Source organism: Cucurbita pepo, chromosome LG15, assembly GCF_002806865.2.
Source record: "Cucurbita pepo subsp. pepo cultivar mu-cu-16 chromosome LG15, ASM280686v2, whole genome shotgun sequence".
Lineage (NCBI taxonomy): Eukaryota > Viridiplantae > Streptophyta > Magnoliopsida > Cucurbitales > Cucurbitaceae > Cucurbita > Cucurbita pepo.
This window is the reverse complement of record NC_036652.1, coordinates 2,809,623-2,832,345: the sequence shown is the minus strand read 5'-3', so window position 1 is coordinate 2,832,345 and position 22,723 is coordinate 2,809,623. Positions and strand designations below refer to the sequence as shown.

Below are 22,723 nucleotides of genomic sequence, written 5' to 3'. Positions count from 1 at the left end.
CATACTAAATGTATGTCACATGTATCAAGATATTTTCTCTAATGATGAGTACAAACGTGATCGTCATGTTTAATATGATAATATGACGGTCGCTATTCCTTTCAAGTGCCCGACAACAACACCAGAGACGCTAATCCGACTAGTACGAGGCCCAAAAGGCGTGTGAATCATGTGTAGAGTAGTAAATACACATCTAGTAACCCAAATAAGAAAGTCACGTAAGAGAACACGGGTTTGAAAGATAGTGCATACTTTGTGGTTGAAAGATTGCAGAGAAAAATGGTCTGTTCTCCTCTCAAAAGGGCTACATGCAATGCGTTCCTAACACTGACATTGCAAGCATACTCTATTATCATTCCTTGTTGGATTTAGGGGTTTTTTATGGGGTGAGGGCGTGGGAAATTGGCGAAGCATTTATGATGTAGACGAAGACTGAGTTTCATAAGAAAAATGGACTGGCATTAAGCAAAAAATATGTCATCCCAAATTGAAGCATTTACTTACGTTTCTTCTTGACATGTTTTTATTTGGAGCCAATGGCAAATGATAGCTTCGGCCGTGATTTGTTTTTACCCAATACTTTCATCTGTTTAAGACGCTGTTCCTCTTCATCCTGTTTTTTCCTCTTAATAGCCTCTTCTTTTTGCCTTTGTAGCTCTTCCAATTCCCTGTATCTTTCCTCCTCTCTCTTTTGTCTCTCTAAAGCCTCCCTTCTCTGAGCCTCCTCTACTCTCCTCCGGCTCTCCTCGACCATCCTTTCTCGGTCTTCTTTTTCTTTTCGAGCTTGTTCCTGTAAACGAAACGAAACGGANAAAAAAAAAAAAAAAAAAAAAAAAAACCCACAATAGCACATTTCTCAAACATCTGTCCAAACCAAACCCACAGTCTTAAAAATTAAGCAATAGATCAATCAATATTAGTACCTCTTTCCGTCTGGCCTCAACAAGGGCAGCTTCCTTTTCCTTCTCGAGTTGAGCTGTCACTTCTTCGGCAAGCCTTCTCCGTCCCTCCTCCAACTTCCTGTTTATTTCCTGTTTAACATCCCCGGAGTTCAGGCCCTCTTCGACTTCCTTGCGAATCGCTTCTTCCACTCTCTTTTCTGTTTCTTCTTTGAGTAATTTGGCCTCTGTCTCCTGTTGTCGCCTGAGAGAAAAATAAATATTTAAGAAAACAGCTAACCACGGATGGGTAAAATGCACCACCACCTGAAGGATCCTCCAAAATTCATCAACAATTAAATGACAAGTGACTTATCATGCCTTGGTCCATTGTTTTTTTCCTCATCCGGTTTATGTTGTAAGCATAGATTAAATTAACAAACTAACCTCCAAGACGGTAAGAGCGTTAAAACATGCTTATCCTTTTAGGGCATACCTCTAATTCAATCCTGATCCATACAAAAGAGTTACGAAATTGGTGAACAGCATATTAACGATGCACCAAATTGATGATCAAATATAACAAGTCTATAGCAGTATCTTCCTTCAGAAAATCCTGTGGAGAAGAATGTCAAGTAACCTGTCGCAGGTTTAAAACTGATCACTAGAAAAACTCAAATCCTCACACTATAACATTCTTTGAATGAGGTGTATACTATATTTTTTTCTTTTTTTCTTATGTATATAAAGAAACTTCTATTCATATAGCTTCAAAACATCGAAAAGGTGAAAAGCGTCTTCCATTGTTGCGCCATGGAAAAAGTCTAAACTGTGACTCTTTAAACTAACAGTCAGGATTTCATGTAAAACAAGGTTCCTTTCCTAGGCCTATCAAACTTAAACTAGTCAACAAGTGTCGGACTGTACAAATATTCCATATTACGCATTCACATTGAATGATAACAGCAGACTGTTATGCTCTAGCAATTGAATAAGCCACATATTACATTAGTTCTTCCCATCTTAAAATCACTTGCTCAAATTTAAATTAGTTAGGGACTGCACGTTAGCGAGCAGGCAACAGTCGTAGAGAGAACTACTGAAACATAGAAGTCTGCACTGAAGAGAATTTACAAGAATATAAAGTAGCCAGTTAATCCAGTACAAAGCAAACTATAAGAAAGAACTAGATGGGCGAGATAAAGTCAGCGATGGGATAAGAGTTCCACAAAGCAGGAGTACATTGCAGAAATGAAAAGAGCAGATTTTGAAGCATCAAACAAACTATTGGACTCCTCAAGACTCCAAAAAAGTGTAGATTTCTCTGTTCAATTTGGTATAAACAATTGAAAGAAAAATAAACGGGTTCTGGTGATGAAAACACTGCCTGCATCCCACAACTAGGTTTTACTTGAGTCATTTTATACTTTTAACTCGAACTAAATGGAAGGTTCCTCGTAGAACAAATTAATAGTTCCAAACCAATTAAGCAACAAATGTTTTCGTTATAAACGACCATGAAAATGCAACATCCATGTATAATAAGTTAAAAGATATGGTTCTTCATCACCCATAGCACATATATATGCCCCTCATCAACAATAGCAATAATGACAATTTTGCAATGAGAAAAACTAAATGGGCGATCACCCCACAGAATTGTAACATTATTATACAAATCTGTAGCCATTTTTAATAGTTTCCAATCCTAATAGAAAAGTAGTAATAGAATTTTATAATGTGAAATTAAGGGTACCACTGATACTTGGGACAAAAATTCACTTAGTTGTCCTAATGTGAGCTTTAGTTATGCCATAATCTTTCATGGTAAAAAAACCTAGAGAGCCTGACTGCAGTTCTAGTAATATCTCAGTTGAAGGATTCAAAGGGTCAATGCCTACAAAGAACTAAAACGAACTAAAAAATTCAACAACTGATGAGATTTCCCATTGTTGTATATCAAAAGATTCTGCAAATAAACCCAAGGACAATTGAGAGGCAGAAAGAAAATAAAAATCAGTGAGCGAGTTTAGTTAATATACCTTTTCCTTTCTTCCTCTTCCTTTTTCAATTTTTCACTGGTACTTTTTTGCTCAATGGATCCAAGGCTAGAACTAGAAGATCTATGATGCACAGATGATGAGGAACTTCGTCGCCTTGACTTCTTGCAACTCCTTGAAGTTGGAGAACGACTTCTATGGCGTCTAGGTGTTCGTGAACGATTTCTATAACGCCTTGGGGGGGAAATGGAGCGGCTTTTTCTTCTGTATGATGCATAGGAATTATTGAGCAAGAGATAAAGACTTCATTATACAGAGGTAAGTATCAAGCTGCCAACCACTTCGCACCGTACAGTTACCTCATACATTGTTAAGAATAAACCTTTGTGGGCTCCATCTTTTATCACATCACATGAAGAAGCAAAGTCACAATCGAGCAATGACAGGACACCGATCAGCATATCTGATCACTTCCCATGTAATAGGAAGAACTGACTTATCTCAATTCTCTTACCGAGATCATGACTATTCTGTTTGCTTCTCACCACATTTTAGAGTTTCCCCCCAAAGACTTCTTAAATTTTCTCCCCCGCTCACCATTCTCAACAAATGATTAAATATCATCAGGAGGTACTTGACGATTATGCCACGGAAATCAGAAACTTTACGTGAAATTCAAAATAGTAAAGCACAAGTACAAAACAAGACTACCAATCATCATTCATCAGCACATAAACAATAAAAAAGAGGTTGTGAAGATCCGGAAGACAAGACTCACTCAAACAACATCAAGCAAACCTAACGTGGACGATTTATATATAACGATCCATTTTTGTAACTGAACAATAAAACAAACACAAAAACCCAATAAACACAGCAACAAAAGTATCCATACTGTTTGTTATCAACATTATAATAATAAGAATAGATCATAAACGAACATTCAATTAGTATAATCAAAGTCTTATTACCTCATCACAGAACAAATTTAAGAGAAAAGTAAATCTAGAGCAACACTGAACAGCTTTCATATTAGAAAGAAAAAACAGGGGGGAAATGAAAAGCAAAAGGGGAAAGATTCATGCAGAAACTCCGATGGAGGTGAAATACAAACCGCGTGGGAAGATATGGTGTCGTTAGTCTTTTAATAATCGTTCGATTAATCGAAAGTAAATAAAACTAAAAACACAAACGGGATCACCTGCTGTACGATGAATACGGTGAACGGCTCCTGTCTCTTCGACTTCTCCTGGTATACCTATGCCCTAATGGAGATGGTGAAAGCCTCCGCCTATACGAAGGAGATCGAGATCGTGATAAATCCCGTGGCATCTTGTATCAACAAGTACAAATCTTCACTCTGTTAACAAATTAGATTAATCAACATTAACATAATCCATAAAATAAACATAAAGACACTGGATTTGAGGAGTTTCAACGACTAAAAAGGTCAAACCGGACGCTTGATTCAGGAAGAAGACGGACAAAAAAATCCACAAAGAGGCAGGCATGTAAAGCAGCGAAAACCCTAATATAGAGACAGTAAGTAGTAGCATAGAGTAATCGGAACCCTAATTAGAAGCAGAAAGAGGATCGGACATGAAAGCGCACACACAAACACACTCATACATACATGTATATTAAGAAAAATCGCAGTTGATGAAGTTGGAATCCAGATTGAGAAGAATATGATTGCGATGGGGATTAAGGAGAAGGAATGATGCGGATTGTATCGCTCCTCCCTCTCCCTGGCTTCCGTGTTCGTCGTCGCTCCGATTGGGATGCCAAAGCTGAAGGAATCAAACTTGTAGTCTCCAACCCCTTTCGATGTCTGCTCTAAATTCCTTTTTCGCCCTAAAATTATTCTGCTCCAATCTCATTTATCGCTTATACAATTTTTTTTTTTTTTAATTTTTTTTTTAAATTCTGAAACAACACTTGATTTGATTTGTTTTTTCTTATCCGAAAACAAAATCAAAATTATACACTCATCAATCCCAATTTTTATTTTAAATTAAATGAATAATGATTAATTTTAGTTTGAAATTAATTACAAAATAATATCACATATTTTCAATAAATGATAAAATAGTATAAAATTTTAAATATAAATAACGTTATATATAATCAAATATAAGTTAAAAAATGTATTTACTGTTAATGTTATATTTAAAAAAAATATATCAATCAAATTATAAAATAGGATTTACATCATTTATTTCTTTATTGAAAAAAAATCTTACGATTAGTATATGGACGGATCAGAACTCACATATTATTTATAAATGTTTTAATATTACCTTGAAAAATTCAATATTTTTAAAACGTGGCATTAACCGTAAATGTATTTTTAATTATTTTTTTAAAATTTAACTGTTTTTTTTTTTAATATAAATGAATCTTTTAAAATTAAAAGTATTTTTAAAACTTTTTTTAAAAGTTAAAAGAGTAATTATTAAACAAAAAAAAAATTGAGGTTCCTTAGATCCAACGTCTGAACTTGAACGATGAGGTCGACAGAATCTTCATAAAAATAGTTCATTTTCCTTTAAACTAATTTCTATGCATTCTAAAATCAGTTGGTCACAAGTTTCATGAAGAAACTAAGAGCAGAAAGTGTCCATAGCCTTATTTACCCGATTCAAGCCGCAGTTAAAGAGGAAGGAAAAAACGTGAAACTTTCATTCACATCTACGTTCAAGTTGTCTCTTTTAACCTATTAAAATTACTTGTTGAACACTCGAGGAGTATTTTCTAAGAAGGCGTCGAGAACAACCAAGCTCATAATCGTGGAAATTTTGGAGAAAAAAAAATGTTTTTGGGTAAGTTTGGGAGTAAACTTAAATTTCTTTCTTACCATCCGTTTCGCTTGAAATTAATCATTCTGTTAGCATTAGAGGACTAAGATGAACATTTTTTTATGAAGGAATCGAGATCTATCGAGGCTTCTAGAGAGCTATCCAAGAAAAGGACGTTAGCATTAAGTTTGACTTTCAAGCTGGGGATATTGACTCAAAAATTAGGGATATCCATGCAAATTTATCCATCCAATATTAATCTTGTAGCTTGAGAGAAGGAAAAGGAAGAGATTTTTTTAAGAAACCGAGATCTAAAAAGGTCTAGATCAAGCTACCCTATAAGAAGTGGGTGTGGGTTTGCTTCAGCGAGAATCGTGATTTCTAACCTACTTTGACAAACTATAACTCGAGCTATCATGCATTCTCATACTCTTCCTTGATTCACTATCGATAAGATCCATAGAGAAGTCGAGGCTAGAAACTCATTATACTAGGTGGTGGAGGCTCATTTTCAAAGCTATTTGTGATGTCCCGCATTGGTTGGGGAGGAGACAAAACACCTTTGTGGAAACCTTCCCCTAGCAGACGCGTTTTAAAGCCTTGAGGGGAAGCCCAGAAGGGAAAGCCCAAAGAGGATAATATCTGCTAGCGGTGGGCCTAGGTTGTTACAAATGGTATCAAAGCCAGACACCGGACGATGTGTCAGCCTTCTCGCTGTTCTCGAAGGGGGTAAACACGAGGCCATGTGCCAGTAAGGACGCTGAGCCCCGAAGGGGAGTGGATTGTGATGTCCCACATTGGTTTGGGAGGAGAACAAAACACCATTTATAACGGTGTGAAAACCTCCCCTAGTAGACGCATTTTAAAGCCTTGAGGAGAAGCACAAAAGGAAAAACTCAAAGAGGACGATATGTGTTAACGGTGGGCCTGGGTCGTTACACTATCAGCCATGCTAGCCCAAAATCAGATCTTCCCTCAATTTTCTTCGAAATTGAATCCCTTAAAAATCGGTTTTCATGAAATTATTATTGATTCCTTAAACTAGATTCTTTGAGAAGCAGCAAGTCGGATATAGAAAGCTCGAGAATTGAAGCCCTAAACATCAACAAAGAGGTAAGTAGTCAATATGATTTTTTTCCCTCAAGTTTTACTCGTACGAATCATTTATATGTGATTAAAAACCTTGAATTAAGTCGAGCATTTTACTCGGGATTCAAGAGACTTTAAAATAACCCACTATAACTTTGCTACATAAATTTTTTTAATAAAAAACCTAATATAACATATCGAGGTTATATATGAAATTTGGTGGTCATTAGAAAAGGTTAAAACGTTAAATCAAGTAACGGTGTAAAATAATCAAAGCCTCTACAATAACATACCACTAGTTTATGATCCAAATGACTTCGAAATAACATCAAATTTTATAAGAAGTCTTATTTTATGATTTCGAAGGACTCTGTATAGCTCAAAAGTCATTGAAGTACGTTTAGGGGCTGAATCAAGAATTGAGGGTAAAATGACCAATATGCCCCTAAAATTTCCTTAAGGTATTTCATGATCCAAACATACTTCAAATCGCATCGGATTTTAAGTAAAACCTATATATAAGGACCGAAGGTTCGTCTGAGATTTCAAGAAGCTTGGATCAGGTTTAGAACTTAAACAAAATTTGAGATATAAGTCGAGGCTTATGAAAAAATGACTAAACCATCCTTAACGACTCCCTTGATATGAGACTCATGACCCTTCTATCTATAACTTCAAGAAACATGTTATGATATTTATGACGTGTACATGTTATTGTGAATTGTTCCTGACCTGTGAGTTTGGATTAGGACTTAAGAACTTATGATAAGATTTAAGTCAGTTAGTTCAATACGACATGAAAGCTACTAGGTTCCACTCAAAAACAAAAGATCAAGGTCCTCCGACTCATAATCCAAGAAACTCTTAGACTTCCTACGGTGCATCATGTTTATAATATAGACATTACTTTAACTCTACTAAAACCTAATACTATAAAGCGGTACAAATTACTGTTATGATCACAATTTTTTAAAAAAATTATATGGTTAAATAAGTAATAAAAAAACAATTCTCCGCGTTCTCATCTATAAATATTTGGTAAATTACAAGTTAAATAATTGGTTAACAATTGTATCCGATTTATAATTAAATGTTTTGACCCCTTAGATCCTACTTTTAAAATTTTCATAAATCTAATAACATTTTGTAAGGTACTTTTTACATATTTAAAAGTAAATGGTTAAATAAGTCTATTCGTAGGAAATTTCAAAGATGCTACTTTTTGGGGTGAACGGTACGATATAGAACATCGAGTTTGTTTATAAAAATCGGACATCATATGGTATTATATAATCGAACTAAACAAGTGACCACATGAGAAATGGCATATGATTGCAAATGAAATGCATTTGACAAGCACCACTCCTGAGTAAACTTTAGAAATAAGATAATGATTTGCGCTATGAATGTATATGAACTTCTGAAGTAAGTCTAACAGGTCTAACGCTCAAATGCAGTTTGTTTGTCATCGTAACATAATTATTTATATGACAATGTTGGGTTATACCGGTAGTAACGACCCAAAATTTTCTACTTAATTTAAGGTCGCTACTGTATACGTATCATAAACTTTGAATGCGGAAGACTTCATTTAAATTCTATAAAACATAACCTTTAACTTAAAATACAGCCATGAACTTACGTGTTTCGAAAACATCTTTAAAACGACACAACAAAAGACTCGAAATAAAATAAATAAGCGTTTAAATTTAAAACATCCTATTTTATCCTAAGTCTAAGAAAATAAATACCATTATCCTATGCATGTGCCATGATCTCGAGTTGCGATGCTGTCGTCAGCCATATAGGAATGCCTTGCCTTAACCTGAAAAATGTAGTAGCACATGGCTTGAGTACAAATGGTATCACTATTCCCCGAAGGGGGGTGGATTGTGAAGCCCAAAGAGGACAATATCTGCTAGTGGTGGATCTGGGTCGTTACAAATGATATCAGAGCCAGACATCGGACGATGTGTCAGCCTTCTCGCTGTTCCCCAAAGGAGGGTAGACACGAGACGGTGTGCCAGTAAGGACGCTGGGCCCCAAAGGGGGGTGGATTTGGGGGTGGTCCCACATCGATTGGAGGAAGGAAAGAGTGCCAGCGAGGACGCTGGATCCCGAAGGGGGGTGGATTGTGATGTCCCACCCATTTACAAGCGTGTGGAAACTTCCCCTAGTAGACGCGTTTTAAAGCCTTGAGGGTAAGCCCGAAAGGGAAAGCCCAAAAAGGACAATATCTGCTAGTGGTGGATCTAAGTCGTTACAGCTACTTATTTATATAACATACATGGTAAACCTATATATATAGTAAACTAAACCATATATATACTCTTAGTTAGTCTTATTCTATTTTGTTGTAGATACCATAAGTCATCCATAAATCTTTAACCAATATTTTTCCATTTCTCCGGTTGTTTATGTTCATCCTCCTGTTCTTTGTATTCGTCTAAAATGAGTGTGTGCNCCCCGAAGGGGGGTGGATTGTGAAGCCCAAAGAGGACAATATCTGCTAGTGGTGGATCTGGGTCGTTACAAATGATATCAGAGCCAGACATCGGACGATGTGTCAGCCTTCTCGCTGTTCCCCAAAGGAGGGTAGACACGAGACGGTGTGCCAGTAAGGACGCTGGGCCCCAAAGGGGGGTGGATTTGGGGGTGGTCCCACATCGATTGGAGGAAGGAAAGAGTGCCAGCGAGGACGCTGGATCCCGAAGGGGGGTGGATTGTGATGTCCCACCCATTTACAAGCGTGTGGAAACTTCCCCTAGTAGACGCGTTTTAAAGCCTTGAGGGTAAGCCCGAAAGGGAAAGCCCAAAAAGGACAATATCTGCTAGTGGTGGATCTAAGTCGTTACAGCTACTTATTTATATAACATACATGGTAAACCTATATATATAGTAAACTAAACCATATATATACTCTTAGTTAGTCTTATTCTATTTTGTTGTAGATACCATAAGTCATCCATAAATCTTTAACCAATATTTTTCCATTTCTCCGGTTGTTTATGTTCATCCTCCTGTTCTTTGTATTCGTCTAAAATGAGTGTGTGCATTAGTGGTGCGTTCTTTGTATTTGTCTAAAATGAGTGTGTGCATTAGTGATGCGATCATAACGAAAAAAAAATCCATGATAAAACATTCCTGTGATAAATTTTATTGGAAAGATTCATAGNGGGTGGTCCCACATCGATTGGAGGAAGGAAAGAGTGCCAGCGAGGACGCTGGATCCCGAAGGGGGGTGGATTGTGATGTCCCACCCATTTACAAGCGTGTGGAAACTTCCCCTAGTAGACGCGTTTTAAAGCCTTGAGGGTAAGCCCGAAAGGGAAAGCCCAAAAAGGACAATATCTGCTAGTGGTGGATCTAAGTCGTTACAGCTACTTATTTATATAACATACATGGTAAACCTATATATATAGTAAACTAAACCATATATATACTCTTAGTTAGTCTTATTCTATTTTGTTGTAGATACCATAAGTCATCCATAAATCTTTAACCAATATTTTTCCATTTCTCCGGTTGTTTATGTTCATCCTCCTGTTCTTTGTATTCGTCTAAAATGAGTGTGTGCATTAGTGGTGCGTTCTTTGTATTTGTCTAAAATGAGTGTGTGCATTAGTGATGCGATCATAACGAAAAAAAAATCCATGATAAAACATTCCTGTGATAAATTTTATTGGAAAGATTCATAGTTTACAAGCTAGTATTCATGCATTTTTTTTTTTTTTTTTACTCCTTGGTGTAAGAAAAGAAAGTCACAAAGGTAGAGAAGAACACTATTTTAGATGAGCTTCTTTTTGTGGAAGAAGCGCTTCAAGTACCAGAGTTGAAGTGCGGAAGCCAAAATACATACACCTAAGGACATTATGCTAAACCACGCCACTCTTCCATTTGTCTTTTCACTTACTATCCTCATATCTGCTTCCCTGTAGTTCATATATATATATATATATATATATACACATTCCCAAATCATTACTTAACTCATTCATCCACAAAATATTTTGCATAGAACTTGAAGAGTTTTGGCAAATAGATAGATTACCTGCGCTTCAGATACAAAAGATTCCCATGAATGGCCTCTACCAACCCTTCAAGTTTCCGGAGCTCCAGCTCAACACCCTGAAAGTTAGCAATTTGNAAGGGAAAGCCCAAAAAGGACAATATCTGCTAGTGGTGGATCTAAGTCGTTACAGCTACTTATTTATATAACATACATGGTAAACCTATATATATAGTAAACTAAACCATATATATACTCTTAGTTAGTCTTATTCTATTTTGTTGTAGATACCATAAGTCATCCATAAATCTTTAACCAATATTTTTCCATTTCTCCGGTTGTTTATGTTCATCCTCCTGTTCTTTGTATTCGTCTAAAATGAGTGTGTGCATTAGTGGTGCGTTCTTTGTATTTGTCTAAAATGAGTGTGTGCATTAGTGATGCGATCATAACGAAAAAAAAATCCATGATAAAACATTCCTGTGATAAATTTTATTGGAAAGATTCATAGTTTACAAGCTAGTATTCATGCATTTTTTTTTTTTTTTTTACTCCTTGGTGTAAGAAAAGAAAGTCACAAAGGTAGAGAAGAACACTATTTTAGATGAGCTTCTTTTTGTGGAAGAAGCGCTTCAAGTACCAGAGTTGAAGTGCGGAAGCCAAAATACATACACCTAAGGACATTATGCTAAACCACGCCACTCTTCCATTTGTCTTTTCACTTACTATCCTCATATCTGCTTCCCTGTAGTTCATATATATATATATATATATATATATACACATTCCCAAATCATTACTTAACTCATTCATCCACAAAATATTTTGCATAGAACTTGAAGAGTTTTGGCAAATAGATAGATTACCTGCGCTTCAGATACAAAAGATTCCCATGAATGGCCTCTACCAACCCTTCAAGTTTCCGGAGCTCCAGCTCAACACCCTGAAAGTTAGCAATTTGGAAATAACTTCAACGTTAATTCTAGCATGCTCTCTCTTAGACTTCAGTCTCTATTTTTCATGGTGTTCAACCACGGTCTCCATCTAATTCTCAGCTTATTCAATGCTTACATATAGTAAAACTATATTTTTTCATAAGTTACAGATAGTAAAACTACCGTTTTTCACGGTTTTCAACCATTCAATGGCTCCAGATAGTAAAATTATATTTTTTTTTCACGGTGTTCAACCATTCAATGGCTCCAGATAGTAAAATTATATTTTTTTTTTTTTCACTGTGTTCAACCACACAAATGGCTACCGATAGTAAAACTATACGAGGAAAATGGTAAACAACTAACTCAAATGGCTACCGATAGTAAAACTATATAAGGAAAATGGTAATAGATATTTACGTTGTTATATCGGTTAAAGCTATATATAATAAACTAAAACTATATATATTGAAGTGCTTTGTTAAATATATATAGTAAACTGAAACCATATATATAACCTAGTAAATCCTCCTTTGAAGATGTATGTATATATACCTAAAGTCATCGATATAAACCTTTAGCTAATATTCCTCTTTGCATTTTCTCTCTTCTATTGTTTGTGTTCGTATAGATCGAATGTGTGCGTTGTTGTATGATCCTAATATTTACCCCAACTCTTTCCCTCCATTCTCTCATTATTGTATTTCGCTTGTAATTTCTATCTTTCTGGTTCATGCTTGGTAAACAGTCTTATATCTCTCTCGTTGATGCTCACGAGAGAGCCCTAAACTCCCTCTTTGTTTGATACCAAGCAACCAAAACGGGTATACTAAAATTAGACAAGTCAAAAGATGAGTACAGAAAATGAGAATGTGAGGAGGGAAAAAACTTAATCAAGGAGGTACCAAGCAATTCATTGATGAATGAAATTATATATATACCCATATATAATAAGAAGGAAGAGTAAGGCCTCAACCAAAGATTTGCTAGCTTTAATTCATACGTTTGATGTTTTCTACAGTCATTGAACTCATTCTACATGATTCAACAAATGGTCAACAAAGAATTTTTGTTATTTTCCCATTTTAAGAGCCCTTAGCCTATCAATTTCAATAAAATACCATAGCTGAGCTGCATAAAGAGCAGGTTCACTGTCTTAATCTCCGCATTCGACTAGCATAATTTTGAAGCACAAGTGTCCCAAGAAAGTTAAAAGTTTTCCTTTCGTCTTTGGCTTTTAGGAGCCACAATACTGATGATAGGTTTCGAATAAAGTTTAGATGGTAGATAGATATGTAAAAATCTTGGCATTTTAAGAAGAAACAAGAGGATTAAGAAGAAAACAAAGCTCAAATTTCTTCTACTTTTTTGTTTTTTTTTTCTTCTTTTCGACGAGGATTAGGAACAAGAGGAAACTCAATGTGAAACATATCTTGGAAGTGTATGAATCAGCTTAAGAAGAAAACACACCTCAATTTTTTCCTTTTTTGCAACTGACTCCCAATCCTTAGCTGAAATTCCAGTTCTCCATTCGAGATTTAAGCTAGCATCACCACCACCCTGATTATGGCCATCAATCCAAAAGCATGCCAGATGGTTGCCAGACTCCGCTGTGGTGAATGCAAATTGCCCACTCGTTTGATTCTCCTTATGGTGGAGGTTGTTACCGTATGGTGATGTTACCTGAGGGAAAACAAAGTACAGATTGAATAATAAGACAAAGATACAAAGACATAGATCAAGACATCGGCAAGTTTCTGGATATTTTCTTCACATTCGCTTATGATAAATAGAGTTGGCAACTAATGAAGAAAAAAAATCTGGAGGTTCTTATAATTTGAAGAGACCAAAAAAACAAATTGCATAGAAATCGACTTTAAAACCAAACTCTACAACAGCCCAAGGGATTAAGGTAAAAGCCCCCTGAATGAAATCAAATATATCACATGTAACCGCCCCAAGAGATATCAAAGCCAAACACCGAGTGGTATGCCAACGAGGACGTTGGACCCATGGGGGTGGATTGTGAGATCCCACGTCGGTTGGTGAGGGGAACAAAACATATCTTACAAGGGTGAAAACTTCTCCCTAGTGGAAGCATTTTAAGACGCTGGTCCCTAAGGGATGGATTGTGAGATATCACATGGGTTGGAGGAGAGGGGAACGAAATATTCCTTATAAGGGTGTGGAAACCTCTCCCTAGTGGACGCATTTTAAGACTGCCCCTAAGGGGGGTGGATTGTGAGATCCCATCGGTTGGAGAGGGGAACGAAACATTCCTTATAAGGGTGTAGAAACTTCTCCCTAGTGGACGCATTTTAAAACCTTGAGGAGAAGTCCGGAAGAAAAAACCCAAAGAGAGCAATATCCCCAAGCGAGAACCCAACAGGTACTAATGAGCCTACCACCGTTCATATAATCCCAGTGTCCTTCACCAATAACCAATCTGTCTACTAATAATTATATATGGATGTGGAACACAATAACATTCATTCTCCGTCATATTCGAGGATATTACAAAACTAAAACATACATGAAAAATGTCCTCACAGAATAATGAATCAGAATTCAATCCGTCAAAGATAACGAATCAGAACTACCGGCAAAAACATTTCATAGGATTCTATATTCAATCAGCCCGAAAACCACCAGGAAGAAAATAAAAAACCCTAGAAAAACCCTAGCGTTGACCGATCGAGGGCTCACCTTGACGGAAATGGTGGGCGTATGGGTGTAATTCTCAGAGATTACAACATAATCAGCCATAACAACGACGTTGGTCTGGATTTCCTCAGAGACGCACTTGGTTCCGGAAGAAGGAATGTTAAGCCAAATAGCATGAGTAGGGCGCACAAGATCCGTGGCCAGGAAGATCAAAATCAACAGCAAACACGGGAGAATCATCTTCCAGGGTTCCATTGCTGTGTTCTCCGATTCTGGGTGCTAAAAAACGAGATGAGACGCCCTCTCTCTCTCCGTTGAATAGTAGAAAACTAGAGAGAGAAGAGAAACGTTGAAATGAAAGAAGAGTAAAAGGGGTTTGGATGTAAATGGCAAGCTCGGCGTTGGAGCTTTAATGGGTTTGGATGCGGTTGGCATTCGTTTTTTTAGAGCTTCCGCGCTGTTTGGATTTGGTTTTTTTCAATTCTTTTCTCCGCGATGTTTTCGCTACAGGATCTATGAAATGGGAACGCTGTTCGGCTAATAATAAATATAAATAAAATAAAATAACTAACATTATCAATATTTAAATTATTTAACTTAATAATTCATTTCTATTCATTATTTTTAGTAAATAAATATATATATATTTTTTTGTTCCTAAATCTTGTCAGCATCGTAATTAATTTTTTAATTTTTTATTAATAAATATAATTATTTTATTTACAATTTAAATGAAAAATCCAACATATATGATTGACATAAGAATCATGTTCAAATAATAATCTAAACCGATAAAATTGGTGTATTACAAAATATTTTATTTCTCTGTATAAATCCATTAATTGAGAAGATTAATATTTCATAGAATGATCATATGCGACTCCATCGTAATCTTGAGTGAGTTATGAACTTCTATCTTGTGGGAACTTGACTTTTAATTTGCATGAGTAAGAATGACTTTTGTAATCGATTCAATATGAATACTATTTTGTGGACTTGACCAAAATAGAAAACCAGAAATATAATTTTACAAAATAGAATTTACTCATTTCTACATGGTAAGTAAATGAGTAATTCTCTGGTACGATTATTTCAGAGCTTGGACAATGGAACCATGGAACCACTTCTCATTGGCTGAGAGGGACGTGAATTATTGACGGATAAGAAATAATTATTTATTAAACAATTATTGATACTTAAAGGTGCACGTTCAGAATAATAGTAAAAGAATTAATTTAATGGAAAGAAAATTTTGAAGAGTTTAAATTAATATTTAATATATTAGATATATGAAATATAGAGAAAAAATATATTTGATGGGAATGTCTGAGATTAATATTTTAAACATATTACATTAAAAAAATTATTAAATTTGAAAGATTTAAATTAGTATTTAATATATTATATATATTAAACCTAAAATAAAAAAATATATTTATTGTATTTGATACATTAAATATTAAAATAATAAATGCATATGAGATACATTTAATTAAAAAATATATTTGAAATTTGATTGAGACTCACACACGTGTATTTGAGTCGTAGCATTGAAGATTTTATGTAGAAGATTCAACTATTGGAGGAATTGGAACAAATAGATTAAAAACCCGTCGAACGTTCTTCATATTTCTTCCAAGTAAATTTGTTTAACCTTCTCGTTTTATTTAATTATAAACAAAATTAAAATTGATTCAAAATCTTGTACTATGTGAATAAAATGTTCATTCCAGACATTCAAGAACACTTGTCATTGGATCTTAAAATATATATTAATTAAATATATTTGGGAGAAGTTTCGAGTCCTTAGAATTGAGAACTAGAGGAGAACGCTCCAGTCCTAGAACTAAAACCCATGTCATTGGATCTTAAATATGCTTATTCACGTGAACATGACACTTCCAATAATCATATAATCCTCCTTAACCCATTGAACAGAAGCAGAACTCCTGAAAACACCGATTAATATCAAAAAGCAATTAGATGGACAATTGTTAATTTTCATATTATCAGTCCCGTCTTATTCATGCATGCACAAAATACAATTGGAAGAAGGAAACTTCAAGACGGTGGAACAACATGGGCGATTCAAGTGAGTCCTATACAATGTGTTCGCTATGAAGAAGGTAGGACAATGAAGCGTAATAAGAATAGCGTAATCTCTACATGGGTGGTAAGTAGATGGAAAGTGTACGTAGACTACACGAGATTAAACAAAGTAGTCTATAAGGACCACTTCTTGGTACGTAAATCACACTACTGCTTCCTAGATGGTTATTCAAGGTATAATCAAATAATCATGTGTCTAGAAGACCAAGAAAAAACAACCTTCACTTATTCTTTCAGCATGTTTGCTTTCAGATGGATGCCAGTTGGTCTGTGTAATGTCCCAACAACCTTTCGAAGATGAATGAGGGCTACTTTTGCAAACGTGGTTAAAACATGGATGGAGACGTTCATGGATGACTTTTCAATCTAGATATTTAGGGGACGTATTAGTGAACGTGGGGATAGTCTTGGGATACAAGGTGTTTGAAAAAGGGAGTGACGTTATGGAGTAAAGGGAGAAGTAATTGAAGGGCTAAAATCTCGAGCCTAAAGGGTAAGTTTCTTAGGATAGGTTGAATTTTATAGAAGACTTATTGAGTATTTCTAAAAAATTACTAGACCTGTTTGTAGATTTTTGAGTTGAGACAGACGTTTGAATTCGGTGAAATTATTTGAGGACTTTTGAAATTGAAATTGGCCCAGTTACAACCCCGATTAAATTACTACTAGATTAGAGAGCTCCTTTTGAACGGATGTCGAATGCTAGTGATCAGACTATACGAATATTGAGGTACACTTAAAACGCTAGTTTAAATAAGATGTATTGAGACTAAAAAGTAATTGGAAAGGAAAAATTCAAATATGCTATAATGAGCGGTCTGCACAAAATAAATGATATCATGAAATCCAACGGTTGGATCTTCTTCAAATCTTGATATGATCTAGAGAAAGTACACATCATCACGTCCACAACTATAATTTAAATTGGAAGTGGGCGAGCCTCTGATCCAAGAAAATTTTTCGAGCAAAAAATAAAGAAAAATGAACTTTAAATTCATGACCATTCCGGAGGTTTTAATGTCCGTTAAAGCTCCTTCTATAAATTATGAGTTTTAGCTTTCATTTGGAGCAAGAACCGAGCATTGACGTGCCCTCAAACTTGAGTTATAAGTGTTGAGTTTTTGTGTCCCTTACTCTTGGAGTTCTTTAAAATTCGAGAGTTATGGTTCACTAATTCCGTTCAAACCTATTTCTGCTCACTCTAAACAAGATTGTCCACAACTTTGGTGAAGAAATCAAAGGTTGAAAGTGCTTCTAACCTAAACGTCCAATATGACTGTCATTGAAGAAGCTTGAGAAAAGCTTGAAAAATCCAATCCAAGACTACACACAAATTTTGCCGTGCAAGGCCTATTTCATTTGGTTTATGCACCTCCATGGATCATTTTCATTGAAGGTCGCGAAGGGCGAGCCTACCCAATTGGAGAAAATCGTTTTCGAGTAAGAATTCGAGGAAGTTCGAGTTTTCGACTTATGGTCCTTCTCATCCAAAATTAAACGTTCTATTAGGTTCAGAGGGTTAAGTTTGACATTTTTATGAAGGAATCGAGGCCTAACTTGTCCTCGACCAAGATGCCTAAGAAGACCAAGTTCTGCGTTCTGGGTTGAGTTGCAAACCAAGAATTGAACTCCAAAACTTGTCAAGCTTCTACAAAGTTATCCCTTCAAAATCATCTCTTATGTTTGAGGAAGGTATAAGAAAAGATTTTCATGAAGAAGTCGTGTCTTGAAAAGGTCCCAAATGCTCTAACCAATAAGAAATTTTAGTGGGTCTACTCCGGCGAGGAAGTAGGATATAATCCAATTTGGACAAGTTATAACTCAAGATAGAGTACACGAAAAGGTAAGAAAATTATGTCTAAATCTTGTTGTATTAGGATCGCACAACAATGCACACACTCGATCCAGATGAACACAAATAACAGGAGAGAGAAAATGCAAGGAGGAATATTGGCTAAAGGTTTATATGGATGACTTCGTGTATGTATAATAAGAATATAAATAAATAGAGTACATTTACGAGATATATATATATATATATATATATGATTCAGTTTACTATATATACATATATCATCTATTATATATAACTATCTACCATAATATAACTTTTTTCTATATATAGCTATTTACTAATAATGACAATTTACTTTGTATGTCATTTACCATATATAACTTTGCTATACCGTTTACTGAGCTATAAATAAGCAAGCTCAATAACTTAATAATTCTCCCACTTGGAGACTGATCCAGTCAACCAAGAATTTCATTCTCAAACGATCATCAGTACCTTCGCTGCACCATACCAATTAAGGCTTTGCATAACCTCAATTTTCTAACATCAACACATTTTGTCAACATGTCTGATGGATTCTTTGCACCCTCTATCTTCTTCAAACACATATCATCTTCTTCTACTAACTTGTGAGTGAAATGGTATCGTCTTCTAATGTGTTTTGTCTTTAAATGATAGACTGGGTTCTTCACCAACTATATGACACTCTGACTATCTGTATAAAGAATCTTCTTGCACTACTTTTTGTCTAATTCTTCTAGATAGTTTGTCATCCATATGATCTCCTTTCTAGCTTCAGCTATTGCCACGTACTCTCAACCTCAGTAGATGAAAGAGTAACACATTTCTGAAGCTTAGACATCCAACTCAATGTTGTTCCATCTATAGTGTAGATATATCCAGATGTGCTCTTGCTAGAGTCTACATCTCCACTCACATTAGCATCCACAGAACCTTGCAGAACTATTTTGTCATTGTTGTAACAAAGTGAAGTATTGGATGTACCTGTCAGATATCTCAGAAGCCACTTCACAGCTTTTCAATGTTCTTTCCCTAGGTTTTCTATGTACTTGCTAACAACTCCCACTACATGTATTATATCAGGTCTAGTGCAGACCATAACATACATCAAACTCCCAACTGCAGATGCGTACGGAATTGATGCCATGTGCTCACGTTCCTCACTGTCTTAGGAGATTGCTCCTTTGACAATCTAATACGATTTGGCAAATGGGTAGTCCTAGGTTTAGTATCATTCATCTTGAATTTGGACAACACATTCTCAATGTACTGCTCTTGGATAGAGTTAATGTGCCAACAGATCTATCTCGAGAAATCCTCATCCCAAGATCTGCTTCTGCTGCACCCAAATCTTTCATCTCAAATACTGAAGACATGCTTGCCTTCAAGTGGTTTATCTCCCTCATACTTGATCCAGCAATCAATATATCATCTACATACAGGAGTAGAAACACATAAGAATTAGAGTATTTCTTGAGGTAACAACACTCATCCTTTTCACTCCTGTGAAAATCACTCTTGCACATGAAAGAGTCAAACTTCTTGTACCATTGTCTCGGTGCTTGTTTCAGTCCCTACAAGCTCTTATAGAGCTTACACACCATGTGCTCCTTGCCTGAAGATGCAAATCCTTTTAGTTGTTGCATATAGATCTTCTCATCTAGATGTCCATGTTTTTACATCCATTTGCCCAAGGTGCAAATTCCCCGATGCAACAATGCTCAGTAGAATTCGGATAATAATTAATTTCACAATAAGAGAAAAGATCTCAGGGTAATCAATGCATTTTCTTTGTGAATATCTTTTAACTACTAACCGAGCCTTAAACCTCCATCTGCCATCTGGTTTAACCTTGATTCTGAACATCCATTTGTTCAACAAAGCTCTCTTTCCTATAGTAACTCAGTCAGCACCCAAGTATTATTCTTTTCAAGTGAGCTCATCTCATCATCCATGGCTTGCTTCCACTTAGTTGAATCTTCCATTTGTAGGGTCTCATCAAAGGACTATGGTTCTCCTTCGTTAGTCAACAACAAATAATGTAATGAAGGTGAATATCTATCTGGTGCTCTGATAGTTCTGGATGATCTTCTCAACACCTGCTCAGGTGTAACTTGCTCCACATCTAGTTCTTCAACAGCAGGATCATGAGTTTCTTGAGCTTCTGTTGTAGAATCACTGTGTGAGTTTTCCTGCAACTCAAGCTCAACTCCCACTTGTTTCTTAGTCTCAGAGTTTATCTTCTCTTTGTCCTTGTACAGGACATTTGCATCAAAGGTCATATCACAATGTCTTAGGATTTTCCTATTCTTGTCATCCCAAAACCTATACCCGAACATGTTAGAGCCATAGCCTATGAAGTAGTACTTCACATCCTTAACATCAAGCTTGTCTCTCTTCTCTGGATCAACGTGAACATACGCAATACAGCCAAAAGTTCTCAAGTACTTAAGTTCTTTTCCTGTCCATACTTCTTCTGTCAATTTGAACTCCAAGGGTACTCACAGCCCTCTATTGATCAAATAGACTGCTGTGTTTATAGCATCAGCCCAGAATGTCTTTGGTAGTCCAAAATGATTCCTCATGCTTCTTATTTTCTCATTCAATGTTCTGTTCATCCTTTCTGCAACACCATTTTGTCTTGTCTTACCGAGAATTGTTCTCATTAATCTAATTCTCTCAGCTGCACAAAATGTTTTAAAATCAGATTTGTTGTACTCTTCTTCATTGTCAAACCTCAGACATTTAATCTTCAAGCTGGTCTGATTTTCAATTTTAGCTTTCCACTTCTTGAAGATAACAAACACGTTTGAATTGTGTTTCAGAAAATAAACCCGTACCTTCCTGTGGAAATCATCGATGAAGGTGACGTAGAACCTTGATCTACCAAGTGATGAAACTGGGGATGGTCCCCAAACATCTATATGGACCATTGTCAACCGCACTTTCTTCGATTCTCTAACAATCTTTGTGAAATTAACTCATTCCTGTTTGCCCATAACACAGCTCTCACAAAGACTCATATCAACATATTTTAAGCTTTCTAAGACTCCTTTCACAGTCAACATTTTCATTCATTTGACGCTCATATGACCAAGTCTATTGTGCCATAGACTTGAATTGGAAGCACTCTCAATAGCAGCAGCCATGTTTATACACTCTGCAGTAGTGTATAAGGTTCCGGATTTTGTGTCACATGCAACAACCATGACAACTTTCACAATTTTCCACGAACTCTTTCCAAACTCTGCTACATAGCATGTGCTATCCAACTGACCAATAGAGATCAAGTTCTTCTTGAGACCAAGAATGTATATGACATCTTGTAATGTTCACTGATTTCCTGTTGAAGTTTATATGAAGACATCTCCCTTCCCTTCAATTTCCAAGGTTTTGTTGTCGGCAAGATACACCTTCCCCACATTTTTTTATTTGAAATTTCAAAACAATTCTTTACTTGGAGACGAATGGAACGATGGACCTGAATCCAAAATCTAGGATTCGGCCGGACTGTTCACACTAAGGATTAAAGCATCCTCAATATCTTCTATTGTATATATAGAATCATCATCATCTTTAAGTTTATGATTCTGCATTTTCTCCATAGTTCCAACACGTTATGTTGAGTTTGTTTGGAGATTTTCTCCAATTCTTTGATTTTGATCGCCCGTGTTTGTTTGAGCTCTTTGATTTACTTCTTCCCCTTCACTCAACACCGAGAGCATTGCCTGATGAATCTCCAATTTTCCATTTGCGAATACTTTCCCTGAGAACTACATCTTGAATTTAATCAAACTTCAGTTTATCAGATCCTCGAGAACTGCTAATTGCGGTAACAACAGTATCCCATGACTCGGGTAAAAATGACATCAAATCAATGTTTTAATTTCAGTTGTTAGGATCGCACAACAACGCACACACTTGATCAAGATGAACACAAAAAAAACAACGCACACACTTCATCAAGNAAAAAAAAAAAAAAAAAAAAAAAAAAAAAAAAAAAAAAAAAAAAAAAAAAAAAAAAAAAAAAAAAAGAGAAAAATGCAAGGAGAAATATTAGCTAAAGGTTTATGTTGACGAGTTCCGTATGTATAGTGAGAGAATATAAAGACTACAGAAAGTACACCTTGAAAGCTGGGATATATATATAGTTCCTTTTACTCTATATAGCTTCTTACCAGATATAACTATATCTACCGCTTTACTTTTTTTTAGACATAACAATTTACTTTATATGTCATTTACCATATATAGCTTTGCTATATATAACGGTTACTAAGCTATAAATAAGTAGGCTCCATATCCTAACATAACATGTGGGGGAGAAATGCTCTACAATGAGTTGTGAAATGTTGTTTTGAGCAGGTGGTGCTAACAGCACAAGCGTCTTCTTCCCGGGGGAAGAAGACACTTCAACCCAAATTT

At 35.8% G+C, this 22,723-nt stretch overlaps 2 protein-coding genes and 1 long non-coding RNA gene across 6 annotated transcripts; all 3 read right to left on the bottom strand.

The window, feature by feature from the left end:
* Positions 1-433: 433 nt before the first annotated feature.
* LOC111811358 (uncharacterized protein At1g10890-like) lies at positions 434-4,753 on the bottom strand. Of its 4 annotated transcripts, XM_023698166.1 has the most exons (6): positions 4,512-4,753; positions 4,335-4,406; positions 4,080-4,238; positions 2,921-3,142; positions 924-1,143; positions 434-790 (listed from the first exon to the last, which is right to left on the bottom strand). In XM_023698166.1, the coding sequence occupies exons 3-6, from the start codon at positions 4,208-4,210 to the stop codon at positions 524-526; spliced, it is 840 nt and encodes a 279-aa protein (XP_023553934.1). In that variant the 5' UTR covers positions 4,211-4,238; positions 4,335-4,406; positions 4,512-4,753; the 3' UTR covers positions 434-523. The 4 variants fall into 4 exon arrangements, with proteins under 4 accessions (XP_023553934.1, XP_023553933.1, XP_023553937.1 ...); XM_023698165.1 differs by lacking the exon at positions 4,335-4,406 and having other exon boundaries at positions 4,512-4,752; XM_023698169.1 differs by lacking the exons at positions 4,335-4,406; positions 4,512-4,753 and adding an exon at positions 3,238-3,511 and having other exon boundaries at positions 4,080-4,153.
* A 5,748-nt stretch (positions 4,754-10,501) lies between these two features.
* LOC111776242 lies at positions 10,502-10,904 on the bottom strand. The gene is made up of 2 exons (XR_002812219.1): positions 10,817-10,904; positions 10,502-10,697 (listed from the first exon to the last, which is right to left on the bottom strand). It is a non-coding gene; the product is annotated as an uncharacterized LOC111776242 (long non-coding RNA).
* Positions 10,905-11,323: 419 nt separating this feature from the next.
* Positions 11,324-14,774, bottom strand: LOC111811155 (transmembrane emp24 domain-containing protein p24delta3-like). Its single transcript, XM_023697904.1, has 4 exons — positions 14,416-14,774; positions 13,180-13,392; positions 11,641-11,717; positions 11,324-11,519 (listed from the first exon to the last, which is right to left on the bottom strand). The coding sequence occupies exons 1-4, from the start codon at positions 14,626-14,628 to the stop codon at positions 11,375-11,377; spliced, it is 648 nt and encodes a 215-aa protein (XP_023553672.1). The 5' UTR covers positions 14,629-14,774; the 3' UTR covers positions 11,324-11,374.
* Between the last annotated feature and the right edge of the window lie 7,949 nt (positions 14,775-22,723).